Here is a 14168-nt window from a genome sequence, read left to right as displayed (position 1 = left end):
AACATTATTGGATTACGAGACTTCATTCGCAGTTATTAACAGAAATAGATGGACTCCTCTTTAGCTCAGGCCCTTGTTGGAAAGTAAAATGATTGTAATGATCCTATTAGGGTTTTCCGTTATAATATGTGTGGACCAGAAAGTGTTATAGATGTAGAGACTTAAATATCTGTGGCTCCTGTTTGTTTCTTCAACTCGACCTATTTCCAGGATCCGTGTTCTACTTTTGGTTCGGCGGCTGTATGAACTGAAGTCTGATTGTTCTGTTGTTCAACTTCAGACGATTCTCTCTCGTGTCCTCGCATTGAACTTACTGCAGCTCTGGTGTGTGTGTGTGTGTGTGTGTGTGTGTGTGTTTTATTTCTTTCCTGCTCAGTCTTTATCTCTGATGCTCTCCTCCCACGCTTTACTAGTGTTTTTGAAATTCATCCTCCAACCTCTCTTCTTCCTCCGTCTCTCTGTGCTGTTGCCTTCGTTGTGCATTGCAGCCTCATCGTGGCTTCTGAGTCTCATCTTCTCTCCTCACTCGCAGCCACCTTCTGGAGATTCTCTTCTCTATCTCTCTTTCTATCTCTGTTCTGATGTTCAGATTTCCTGATTATTATTATTTTTTTTTTTACTATTTCTCTGCCCTCGTGCTGCCTTGCTGCTCAGGAGTATATCCGTAGACAGCTGGAAGAGGAGCAGAGGCAGTTAGAGATTCTCCAGCAGCAGCTACTGCAGGAACAGGCGTTACTGATGGTAACCATAGTCCTCCCACGTCACTACCGCCACCGCCACCCCCCCCCCCCCCCCCCCATCTGTGCTGTGTGACCCCCCCCCATATCCCCACTGCATGCGCCCGATTGGCAGTTGAGGAGCCGACTGTGAGGGAAGTCACAGTCGGAGTCACTCAGCTCGATTGCGACAGGAGAAAAAAACCTGCCGTTGAGATGCTTGACTTCATGTTCATCCAGATCTCTTGATTGCATGTACAGAACTGTAAGTTGGCTGGATCTCAAAAGATTCCCCAGAGGGTGAGGAAAAACAGATTTTGTCAGCACCGAATTATGTCGGCCAAGGCAAACTGCAGAAATAGGACATTGATGTTTTCCAGAGAGGATATTTCTCTCATGGCCTTGTCTGGTCCAGGGCATAGGGGGTCCAGGGGGCAACCGTTTTGTGCTTTATTTGTGCAAGAAATACCACAGAAGGTCTTGCAGTATTTCTCCACTGCTCCTTTTGAGATCCAACCCAAATAAAAATGCTCAGGCCACAGGATTGAGTCCAAACACCAAAACCCAGGGATGTGCTGTGGCTTCATTCAGCAAAACTACCTGGTAACATCCCCCCCCCAAAACTGAAGTTCTTCACGTATCCCAAAACGTGCCAGAACCCCAAAAGTACCATAAATGTTCTACCCTTGACTTTTAACCATCTATCTAACAGTGAAATGCTGGAGCCGGACCTGGCCGGGAGACACCGACCCGATCGGCACCAATTTGACATTTTGCAAACAATTCCAAATTTCTGTGTCTTACGTAATGTAACAGCAGCTATCAGCAGCTTCCTCTCCTGTGCATGGCTGAGATGTGTAAAATCCATCCAGGTTTCCTGTTACTCCTCACTTGCTGATTGAAATCTCAGGATTGGCTAATTTAATCAACTCAGATTAAAAGTCAATTTATCGCCACAGTGACGGATGCAACTCGTTTACATTCAGTTTACACACACAGGACTTTCATCAGCACTATCTGACAAGGCCATAATGTTTTATCTTCCCCCCCCCCCCCCCAAAACCTTATGTCTGGTATCAGGTTTAAAATTGTTATTATAATTGTGAAAAGTGTGTGTTTTTCATGTTTCATACCCCAGTTACCCATACGTGTGTTTATCTGTCTTGCATGGTCTGTGAAGGGGAGATATAGTATTTGCAAATACATGAAAGATAACACAAGTTCATCAAGTATCCTACTGGGAATTTGCAGCTCAATTGTTTACCTAACTGGTAAAAATCCACACATCTTGCAAATTTGAGTAAATACTGAGGATTATTTGCAACTACTAATTCTCTCAATGCCGATCATTAATGGGTTGAATGTGTCTGCGTTGATCCGTGACTCCCTCTGTGTTTCTCTCGTGTCATCTCTTTCTCAACCTTTCTTCTTCCTCTCCCATCCTCCCTCCAGGAGTACAAGCGTAAGCAGATAGAGGAGCAGCGGCAGGCGGAGCGGCTGCAGAGGCAGCTCCATCAGGAGCGAGCCTACTTGGTGTCTCTGCAGCAGCAGCAGCAGCAGCAGCAGCAGGAGGGAAGGCAAGCAGAGAAGAAACCGCTCTACCACTACAAAGATGTCATCAATCCTGCAGACAAGCCTGCCTGGGCTAAAGAGGTAAGTCCCCATCCATGCATGAAATACAAAAAACATGCATGTGGATCTGAAAACGTGACTGACCTCTTTCAACGCGTTGGACTCCTTTTGCACCTTCACACACCAGTGGCCTTTTCATATTAATATGTGGCTGTTAATATCTTATTCGACAGGTCTCACGAGAAGCCGTGGTCCCTTAAGAGTCTGCACATAACCTGAGAATGAATGCTGCTGCTTTGATACTGTGATGTCGACTCTGAGTGTGTGTTATGTCACTTACCGTCCTCTGACTCTGACTTCTAGATCCCGAAGCAGCAGAAAGCTCATGGTAACCCATCCCAGTCGCACCTGCGACATCACCAGTCATTCAACCAACCAGGTTCCTCACCTGGCTCTCAAGGCCAACCCAGATCCCAAGCCCCGAGGCGAACCCAGTCCAACCTCACCCCCCACGTTCCCTATATCCGTGTATCAGCAGACGAATCAGAACCCCTAGATCCGGCGCTGAAGCAGGAGATAAGTCAGCAGGTCAGAGAGCTGAGGGCTCAAAAAGTCGATAAGAGGAGCTGCAGTCCAGGCAGCAACCAGAAACAGAACCATGCTGCTGACATTAACGGCCCTAGGAGGAGCAATAAACTGCAATCTAGTCCAGGGCCACTGAACCAGTCTCATCCAGTGCCCAATCCTAGAGAAAGGTCCATCTCTGCACCCAGCAAGCCAGGCATCCAGGTGCAATTGTCTCCAGACCAGTACTTTAAGGCCGTTCACCTTCATCCTCTGGCCCAAGGACATGTTCAGAAACTCCAGTCTGGATCAAAACATGTTTCCAACATTCCTGTCAGACCGGTTAGTCGTTGCCGGTCGCACTCACCCAGTCATAGACTAGATGTAGATATAGAACCCTTTGATGGAGCGCTTGGAGGGATAAGGCCAGCTGTCAGCCTCGGCAGCATGAACAGCCTCAATGTCCCCTCAGAGAGCAATTCCCCAGTTTTTTCCTCTGATGAATTCCTCTCTGCGTCCTTCCCTGAATACACTCTCCGCCAGGCCCTCGCCACACCCAGGAGATCCTACTCCCCTGACTCCAACTGGGGCAATCTCCTTTTCGTCCCTGATTACAATGCCCACCTTTCCCCTTCCTCAGACAGAGGAGGAAGGATGAGTAGTAGCTCCTCGATGTCTGACCTGGCTTCTCCCTCAGCGGACCTCTTCTCACTGAAGCCGTCTGAGGGGCATCAAATTTATAGACATTCTACTGAGCGGCTGTCAGTCAGCCCATCAAACTCCCTCTCCCCTGTTTGGCTTTCATCCTCACCCGTTTCCACACACCTCACCCACACCCTCACCCCACAGCCCCAAATGCACTAGACCCTGTTTTTCCCTCCATGTCTCTGTATAGCCTTTCCTTTGGATTATAGACCCTTCTCAAAAGCACATATATATATATATATGTGCCTTCGAAACAACCACACACACACACTCAAACACACACACACCGAAATCTCTGTAGTTGTGATTGAAACAACTAATGCTGTGAGGTTCTAAACCTGCCTGTTTGGATCGGGCTGTTTACTTTGGCCTGTGGTGATGCTGGTTGCAAGTTTTCTTTCTGAAACTGTAAAAGTGACCTGCATTTATTGAGCCGTGGCAAATTGAGACCCGCTGCAGGACTCGGGCCACAGAACCCTGAAGCCACCACCCGCTTTACAAAGGGCCGTTCATCTGTTGATTCAAATTTCGGTGACGCCAGACTCATTACACACGACCCCTTAATCAGCTGTAGTCTTTATCAGAGTTTATTAATGTTGAACATACAGTGCATACAATTCACAAACATACACACTTTGTAGATTAAAGCTCTGTAAAGAAATATAGCCACACTTATCTCTATCAAGCTTGACAATACTTTTGAAAATACTTTTTTACATTGATGCTGGTGGTTGCAGCTTTCTTTCTGAAACTGTAAAAGGGACCTGCGGTAAATTGGATGCGTTTTCTTGCACCGATTTTTTTTTTATAGTAAATGTTGAATTTGCCTTATTACTGGTCATGCGAGCGGCTTATACAAACGTTTGAATTATCTACTTTTTAACTTTTTCCTAAATTGCATGTCGGCTACTTCAGTGGTCTGTTTACTTATCGACACAATACTTAAAACCCCATTTCACAGCTTTTTCAAAATACAGTTTATTCGGCACAAGGCATTGCAGCTCCCGCCTCCATTGACTGCAGGGCACTGTTTGCTTGTTTATTCACATATAATCAAAGTTATTGTGCGTCCAAATAGTACTCAAATTCACACAACACAATCCTCAGGCCGTTAACAGCACACACAAACCAAGAGTGAAGCTGATATCGGTTTTGTGAAGTATGCATTCCACACACATACAGAGACAGTAAATAATCTACTGGGAAGAAAATCCAGAGAGGAGGTGCAGGGGATCATCTCATATCCCCCCCCCAATTTGTCCACCCCCACCCCTTATTAAGCCCCCACCCTACCGGCCCCGTCGTGACCCTCACCACCCCATATCCCACAATGCCCCATGGCAAGCCCTGCTTCATCAGGGACACACCCGCCCACACCAACTGCCTTGTAGGTCAGTCAACCACTCGATCAAATCCAGGCTTGGTGATGGGTGCTGGCCAAGTGGTGATGGGATCCTTCTAACAAACGAGGAAGCCGTTGTCCTCCATCTCTTTCTTCTCTGTCCTTTCTTTGCGTAGATGCAGCCGAGGTCGTAATTAACTTCCTCCCATGCTCGGTTTTTCCCTCTCTTAGTATCTCTGCCACGGCAGAAAGAGCTTTTGGGTGGTGGAGTTGTGACAAAGACTTCAAAGATCTTAGCAGCACCACCCGAAAGGTTTTTCTCCTGTGAAGGGATCCTCTAATAGAAATCTTTCTTTCTCTTGTAGGTCAGCTGATGTAAATGCTAACTTTGATCACACACTGCCTCCACAGATCAAACTCTTCGATCTCCTGAATCAATTGTTTGTTTCCCATTGGTTCTCTGTGCGTTGTGAAGAAATAAAGTTCTCCAAAGTAATTTTTCTGCAACCATAGATGTGATAGTTGGGTCCCTAGTTGGTAACTAACACAGATTTGAGGAATGACAAAGTATATCATACTTGTTTCCGACCCAAGTCATAATCTCGAGTAATTCCTCTAGATTATGAGCTCATGTGGAATTACAGAAAGCTTCCGAAAAGGGGGATAGTTCCCGCTGCACACGCGTGTTTACCTGGGGGGCTATTGACTTTATGCCCCTCTGAGCCATGACTCAAGCCTCCGCAGGCCGCTGAGTAGATTGTTTATAGTTAAAAGTGTGATTCGGGCAGCTGGGAGCATTCCTGGGAGCCTTCTCTTGCAGCACAGCAGATAATCTGATAATCTGATTACCCTGGCAAGAGGAGCTTTTTGCCTTCCTCACTCACACACAGAGATTCAGTCTGTGTTGGATTTGACACACATGCGCTCTCCCAAAAACTTGGTGGAAACAGTCAACTCAAACGCTTCAGTGCTTAATACAATCAATGGTTTCGGATGCACCCGTTCAAATCCATGATTGTAGTCTGAACGTGGCGTCTGCTGTAGGAGATTAGAGATCGGTCTTGACCTTTCCCCACAGCCGTCAGACGTCTTTAGTCCTCTGCTGTATGTGGGACACGGAGACACACATTAGTGCATAAACAGATGGGGACAGAAAACAATCAAAAGACAGATGGTGGTAGAAAAAGAGGAAAAATCTACAGCCAAAACACGCTGGCCTCCTGGACTTCCCAGTTATAAGATAAGAGTCTTTAATCAGGGTTTTATTTAGCACAAGTCTGGGGTTGAGATACTTTAAATACACGTTACAACAACACAACCCAGATGTCCAATTCAATTTGTCAGTGCAAGTTCAATCTTGAGTCACAAACTTTTTATTTATTCACCTGAAAGCCGTGCACGAACTTGCAAGGCGGCTTCTCCCTCATGAACCCTGGACTGTTCGTGAGTAAATAACTTTGGACAAAAGCATCTGGCAAACGGATAAACGCACAATCAGCCACGCACACGATTGAAAAATACAATGAATCCTCAACATTCAGTCCAGATCTGTTACGTGTCACGTTGTGGTTGTTGTCCCACAGAGCCTGGGGGGACGTCTGGTGGCTGGTGGGGATGCATGGGGTAGGGGGGGTTGGGTTTGATACCAGCAGTAGATCGAGCGTGCTGATTGGTGAAGTGCTGAGTGCCTGGACTGTGAGTGACCGTAGTGTGTGACCTGTCCCAGGTGGAGGAGCGATCTAAGCAGAACCGGCAGAGCTCCCCGGCGCTGCAGCACAAAGTGTCCAACCGCATCTCCGACCCCTCCCTCCCCCCCCGCTCCGAGTCCTTCAGCAGCGGGGGCATGCAGCCCGCCCGCACCCCACCCGTCCACCGCGCCGTCGAACCACAGGTGTGTGTGTGAGTGTGTGTTTCCAGGGGACCAGTGTTTCCAAAGAAATGATGAACTAACCTCCTTGTGCCTTATAATTAAAAAAAGTCCGTGCCTTCATGTTAGTCAGTCTCTCTCTCTCTCTTTCTCTCTTTCTCATCTTTTGTCTCCGGCATGTCCTGACAAATCTCCATCCACACCTTTTTAATGAATCTCCTGAAACTCCAACGTCCTTCCTCTGCTCTGTTCTCTGTGCCTTCTTTCCTCTTTTCGGTCTCTGTCGCCATCTTTACCTTCTTCTCCCAAACTGACTGTCTCTCTCTCTCTCCACCTCTGCTCTTCTCCTCCATCACATTTTCCTCATTTCCTTTCTCTAAACATCTCAACAACGCTGAATACGGCTCCATCCCACTTCTTCTCCTTTAATCCTCGGTATCTCTATCTGTGCCATGCTCAATGTACCTGACTCCCTCCCTTCACGTTACTGTCTTCTCTCTCTCTCTCCATCCGTCCCGCAGATGGCTCACCTGGTTCCAGTGAAGACCCACTCCAGCTCCATGTCCGGTTCTCAGTCTCTGCAGGAACAGACGGGTTCTGTTCTGAGCGAGGGCGTCAGCGCGGGGTCCCCGAGGCCCGAGATGCCCCGGCAGAACTCGGACCCGACCTCCGACACCCCGGGGCCACAGCTGCGCATCGCCGGCCGGGAGGAGCGCGATCGGGACCGAGACAGAGACCGAGACCGAGACCGGGATCGAGAGCGGGACAGGACTGCGTGGCTGAGAGAGGAGGACATGCCACCAAAGGTCAGAGAGTCAAAGTCAGAACAAAGCAAATACATTGTTTATTTTATTCATTCAAACCAGCCATTACAAATAAAACAAGGAAAACAACAAATATTTTTAAATCAATTACAATCAATCGATGCATTTCTCACATCAAGCTAATCACATTTCATTGCTGATTCCATTGCGTCTAGTTTTCCTCTCATTTGTTGTGGTTTTGAAATGGACCGAGGCTGTGATGTGTAACTCTTCACACAATGTTATCCTCTCCAGTCCCACGAGGTAAATGAGGGGATGTTGAAATTACAGCGAGAGGAGTCGGCTTTGCAGGGATTTAATCAGCTTGTGCAGAATTTGAAAAATGCTGCCGGGATTAAGCTGTTGACTCGGAAACACAAACACGATGTGAAATGCTTCCTTCTCCGACCCCGTGATTTTAATTCTGATTAGACTCTGTTGGCCTTTCTCCACCGGGGGCAGGTGTATCGCTTACAAGCCAGTGTACGTTATGATATCACAGTAGGAAAAAAACGTCATTGATCCGAGCTCTGAACTCATTACGAGGGGATTAAACATTGTCTGTGTGTGTCTGTGTGTGTCTGTGTGTGTTTGTGTGTGTTCAGGTCCCCCAGAGAACCACTTCCATCTCCCCAGCCCTGGTCAGGAAGAACTCCCCGAACGGAGGAGTGGGTCTGGGCCCTCGCACGGGTTCTCAGCTCATACGGGCCAGGTGAAGCTCACGCTCACACAATCACACCTCTGAAGTCTAAACTTAACATCTGAAGACACAGCTACAGCATCAATCCTCCCTTATGACACTTTTAACTTTTTTAATTTGCAAAGACTGCTATAAAATGTCTAATATTTAATAAAAAAAATGGGAAAACACTGATCTCATTTCCCAACTGGTGATAAAGAAGCAAATGTTTGCAGTAAATCTGTCAAAGTGCTTTAATGCAGTTTTTTTTTTAACACCATAAAAGTTGTAGTTTATTCACCTTTTGTGTTTTCTTTCTTTAATAAATCCCCTGCAACTTTATTATAGATATTAATACACTATATTAAATACAGTTTATCGAAAAGCATTTAGGATTAGAAATGCGTTTGGAGAAAGTCAAATAAAGTAAAGAAAATGAAAAGTTATGCACTATTGAATAGCTGCTTCCTGGCATCATAGCCTGCCCCTCCATAAAATGTCAAAATGAAAACATAACAGACGAGGTAAATCTCGCATTTCTACAATGTATATATCTACAATGTCTTGTATATATAAATATGTATTTAATTGTAGAAGAACTGGGAAATGAATGACACTGATATTTTCTTCCTGTTGCAGTAACCCCGACCTGCGGCGCTCCGAGCTCTCCCTGGACGCCATGCTGCAAAGAACCTCCTCCAACTCGTCGTCTTCCTCCTCCCCTTCATCTCAGGGAGGCTCAGCCGAGAGGAGAGGTGCAAACACGCACTCTCACACACTCTGAAACCCACAAGAACACACACATGCACACACCCAAACTGGCAAATTCACCTTCACCCTTAACTTAAAAAAAACCGGTGTGTGTACGAGAAACACACAAACGCCCGGGTTCCCTGACACGGCGTCGGTGTGTCTCAGCGGCTATCAGCGGGACTTTGTCAGTCGCAGTTCTGCTCTGATCAACCCGTCTGATCTGCCCTGTTGCTCTCCGCCTCCAGAGAGACAGGGGGGAGGAAATGAGGGAGGGAGATAGAGGGAGATAGAGGGAGGCGTGGAGCCATGTGTCAAACACCAGGCCAGGGAGATGTCTAAGATATGCATGGTTCTCCCTCTGACAAACACATGGCATAAAGACAGGTAGAGGTGGGGATGGATGTTTGTTGGGGGTTTGCAAAGGTGTTGGCCATAAATATGCCCGAAATGAGAAGGATAGAAAATGGTAAAAACACAAAATCGCCTAAAATAGCAGTGGGGTTTCACGGAATCTGATTTTTTTTTTTTTTTAAATTATGAAAAACTTATATAGGTCACATTTAAACTGAAACCTTTTAGACAGATAAACGCTTGAACCCTTTTTAAACTAATCTTTTTAAATCACCGCTCACATTTAGCTGATTATGACGACGCTTGGTTTTTCTAGGTCAAATGTGTAATTGCCGTCTTGTTGTCAGGTCAAACCAAGCAGGAAGGATCCCCTCCAGGAGCCAATCAGGAGGCCAAGGCCAAACAGGAGGAGGGCCGCGAATCAGCCAGACCCAGCAGACCTGCAGTGAGTCACACAACAGACACACACACAGTCACACGCACACACACACACAGTCAAAGCAACCTCCTCTCCGGGAATCTTCTACAGGTCTCTCGTCCCCTTTTTTCCTGCTGTTCATCTGGTTCTGTCTTGCTTTCTCTCCTCCTCTGCATCTCTCTCTCTCCCTCTCTTTCTGCTCTCGTTCTTCAGAGCTATAAGAAAGCCATAGACGAGGTTAGTGACACTTGAGTCCCCCTTTTCTTTTTAAATCCCGGTTCTCCCCCTTTTGGCCTCCATCTTCAGAGACCCCTCTTTTTACCCTGGCATGGCGGAGATGCTTTCACAGAACAATGACAGTTTCTTTCCTTTTCAACTTGGAAAGATTTGGGGGCTGTAATTGGCGGCAGCGGTGCATGTGTGCTTCTACACACATACCTGAGAGAGAGTGTGTATGTGGATACATGCGGGTATATCCATGCATGTGGTGCGTGTGTGTGTGTGTGTGTGTGTGCGTGTGTGTAACCTGTCCTGCCAAGCACCTGAACACTTTCTAAATCTCTTCTCCTGTTTCTTTGTTGTCACTGTTACTGGTCAGGAGGAGCTGGTAAGCCCACCGTGTATGACGGCACCCCCCCCTACCCCACCCCTGTCTGCATGACTTGGTCTGATCCATCGGCCGGGTTTGAATGGGGAGGGAGTCAGTTGGAATGGGAATGCTGGGTGGAGGGGGGTGCGGAATGACGCTGCCCTCCTCCAGTAGAGCTTATTACGCCCTGTAATACTTGCTTGTGATGTGGCGAGGAAATAAAAGTGCTTGTCTGGGATCACTCTCCGCTTTTCACCCAAAAAATTAAGTGTCGCTAAGCCCCGAAAAAAAATTAAGTGGTCTCAGATAAGCACTCTTGTTCCAGGAAAAGCTATTTTTACAGGCCGGGATGTTGCTGTGTGACGGCGGATCAGTTGTTGTTTTTGTCACGATGCTGATGCTGCGTCGAACTGTTTGCCCCCCCCCCCCCCCCGGCTCTTGAATGTAAATCAGCCTCTTGGTTTCTGATGATGCTGAATTGAATAACTCTGCTCGTGTCACCTCTTCTTGTCTTCATAGGACCTGAGTGCATTGGCAAAGGAGCTCAGAGAGCTGAGGGTGGAGGAGGGCAGCAGACCTCCAGTCAAGGTACTGCATGTTTTTAATAATGAGGTTTATTTTCAGAAATATCCAATTATTCCCTGAAATATCGTCATCAAACTCCTACGACAAAGAAATGTAACTGAGGCCTGATAGTTTACTATTTAACCATAATCTTTATCATAAATATACATAAATACACTGGGAAAAAAAGGAGAATACATTTTTTTAACTTTGATTAAGAAAATAAACATTTCTTTTTACTTGAAATGTAAAATAAGAGCACACTTTTTTATTTCAATGTTCTTCATCTGTAAAATAAAAGATTTCATCATCAGCAAACCTAAAACCGACAACCAAAATCTGTAAAATCTACTACTATAAACTTCTCTACTCTTGGTTTAATTTAGTTTTACAGTGTTTTTGCCTTTTGAACTTTTGAATAATGATGGTAATCTCTGATTTAAAGGGGAATCCCAGTATTTTTAACCTGTTTGTTAGTTTGCAGTACTGCTGCTACATAATATGCATTTCAACATCCAACTGTAGATTGATAATATCTTGAAATCCGTCGCATAAATATATATACATCGTATTTTGTGTGTGTGCGGCGGTGTGTGTCTACGATGCAAAAGAAACCCACTGGTGAGAATTCGCTCCATATCTCTACTAGTGGTTCCTTTAATCTGAATGATTCCACTGTCAAAGCAATGAGATTTTTGAAAATGAGTCCAAATGAGTTTGGGATTTAATTTAACTCCATCCCTGATAAATACAGTCTTATCACAGAGCTGTTTCTGAGCTGTTCTCTTCATCACACATTCATTTCTGCCTGTTCCTCCGATGAAGGTGACGGACTACTCGTCTTCGAGTGATGAGTCAGACAGCAGCGATGACGACGGGGAGACGGTGGGACATGATGGGACGGTGGCTGTTAGTGACATCCCCCGCATCATGTGAGTCCTCTTTCTCTGTGATATCTATGTGTTTGGAATATGCCACGATGCCACAATTTGTCGGTACAGTTTGTAACAGAGCTGCTTTTGCAAATGATCTGATCTTTGTCAATTTTCCCCTGTGTGTGTGTGTGTTTGTGTGTGTGTTTGTGTGTCTGTCCTGCAGGCCACCGGCGAAGAGTAGTGGTGAGTCGTATGGAGGGCTGACAGAGAGCTCTCTGGGAGATGCCTATAACAGCTCCAAGGACGGCACTCTAGTGATGAGAGAGGTGATGATATGTGCACACACACACACACACACAGACACACACACATACAAAAGCCACGTGGGCTTGAATGAATCAAACAAAATGTCTTCATTCACACATCTTTCATTTCTACTCACGTCCTCACTTTCCTGAACAAATATATCTAGCAAACAAATATATACTTAATCTAGATGTACTATATTATGATAGGATACTTCCTGGTTTCATCTTTTATCCCCCCCCTCCCCCCCCCCACTCTTTCTGTCTCTCAGGCCGAGGAGAGGAGACGAGGAGGCCACACGGAGAGCAACGGGTTTGGGAATCACGGTAACCTGCCTGACCTCGTCCAGCAGAGCAACTCTCCGTCGGCCACGCCCACCTCCGCCCTGCAGGAGCTGAGCGACATGGCCGAGGTGAAGCAGCTACACACACACACCTTCACACCCTTCACTGGATGCAGACCAATGAATGAGACCCATGTTCAAAATATCTACAAATTCAGGAAAAATGTCTAATGTTGACGATTATCGGAATGTTTTTATTTACAGTTTGGTGTGGGCGGGTCCAAATCTTCTTTCACCCCATTCGTCGATCCTCGTGTCTATCAAACATCCCCAAGCGACAATGACGATGAGAACTCAGCGACAGGTACAGAAAACCTACTTTGGTCATGTGGTTCATAAGCATCTGGTTTATTTTATAATAAAAGGAAAAATCACACGTTTCCTCATCTCTTTCCCCCCCCCGTCCTCTTCTTCTCCTGTGGTGCCGCAGCCATGTTTGAGAACGAGCTGATGAGGCAGGAGCAGGCCCGACTAAACGAGGCCAGAAAGATCTCCGTGGTCAACGTCAACCCCACAAACATCCGGCCGCACAGCGACACGCCGGAGATCCGCAAATACAAGAAGCGCTTCACCTCTGAGATCCTGTGTGCTGCGCTCTGGGGTGAGGGGCTGCATCTTCTCTCCTCCCCACCACAGAGCGATATCACCACCTCTGTGTGTGTGTGTGTGTATGCTTCTAACTCTACTGTATGTGTGTAGGTGTGAACCTGCTGGTGGGCACAGAGAATGGTCTGATGCTGCTTGACCGCAGCGGGCAGGGCAAAGTCTATAACCTCATCACCAGGCGGCGCTTCCTGCAGATGGATGTGTTGGAAGGGCTCAACGTGCTGGTCACCATATCTGGTAAGTCGGACACACAAACACACACACACACACACGCAGACACACACCCACAAGTTTCTTCCCTTAGACGCACGGATGACCTGATTGGATTTTGGTGGTCAAAGGTCAAGGTCACTGTGCCCTGTGAACATGGGATCTCAAGAAAGCCTCGAGGGAATTTCCTCAAATTTGTTGCAAATGTTATTTTAGACTCACGGATGAACTGAGAAGATTTGTGGTGTTCAAACATGTTTTGGGCCTTTTGAACGTGATGTCTCAACTCTGCCTTTTACGGGAATTTCTTCTGAAAGATCTAAGTTGTCAAAGGTCACAGTGACCTAATGAAACTGCACTGGTTGGGGGAGGCATACAACTGCAGTGCGGCATTTCTAGCTTCAATAGATTTATTCTATTTAACCCCAAACAAAACTTATTGATAGGCAGACGGGGAAGAAGCACTACCCTCACCTTGTTTTTCTGTTTTGAACTTCCATTCTTCTGAAAGTAAAAAATTGAATTCCTCGGTAATCTGCCTTTGTGTGGGCCCGGTTACGGCTGAATAGGTTTCTTATTTACTCAACTCTTGGGTTTCTTCACTTCGTTCCAGTGAATTTGATCTCGTCGCTCTCTCTCTCCTCCCGTCCCTCCTCTCTCAGGGAAAAAGAACAAGTTGCGTGTCTACTACTTGTCCTGGCTGAGGAACCGAATATTACACAACGACCCTGAGGTAGAAAAGAAGCAGGGCTGGATTACAGTCGGCGAGCTGGAGGGCTGTGTGCATTACAAAGTTGGTACGTATTTGTGTATCTCTGTGCATGTGTGTGTGTGTGTGTGTTGGCAGACTGATTCTTGTAAGTGAGTAAATGTTCTGCAGTTGTGTCTGTGACATAAACACACAA

General features: G+C 46.4%; 1 protein-coding gene across 1 annotated transcript in view; it reads left to right on the top strand.

The window, feature by feature from the left end:
• Positions 1-14168, top strand: part of LOC128451575 (TRAF2 and NCK-interacting protein kinase-like) — a gene marked incomplete in the record, with an annotated part of 49030 nt that overhangs the window by 30924 nt on the left and 3938 nt on the right. The window contains 15 exon segments of the mRNA XM_053435455.1: positions 2169-2369; positions 2652-3194; positions 6626-6790; positions 7288-7572; positions 8175-8281; positions 8888-9003; positions 9700-9797; positions 10879-10947; positions 11749-11855; positions 12022-12124; positions 12376-12516; positions 12652-12751; positions 12878-13048; positions 13147-13290; positions 13926-14060. Of these exon segments, the coding sequence (XP_053291430.1) occupies positions 2169-2369; positions 2652-3194; positions 6626-6790; positions 7288-7572; positions 8175-8281; positions 8888-9003; positions 9700-9797; positions 10879-10947; positions 11749-11855; positions 12022-12124; positions 12376-12516; positions 12652-12751; positions 12878-13048; positions 13147-13290; positions 13926-14060 (2485 nt within the window).

The sequence above is a fragment of the Pleuronectes platessa genome, chromosome 11 (assembly GCF_947347685.1).
Source record: "Pleuronectes platessa chromosome 11, fPlePla1.1, whole genome shotgun sequence".
In the NCBI taxonomy this organism is placed as follows: domain Eukaryota; kingdom Metazoa; phylum Chordata; class Actinopteri; order Pleuronectiformes; family Pleuronectidae; genus Pleuronectes; species Pleuronectes platessa.
The sequence above is the reverse complement of the archived record's forward strand: the minus strand, read 5'-3'. Positions and strand labels throughout refer to the sequence as shown.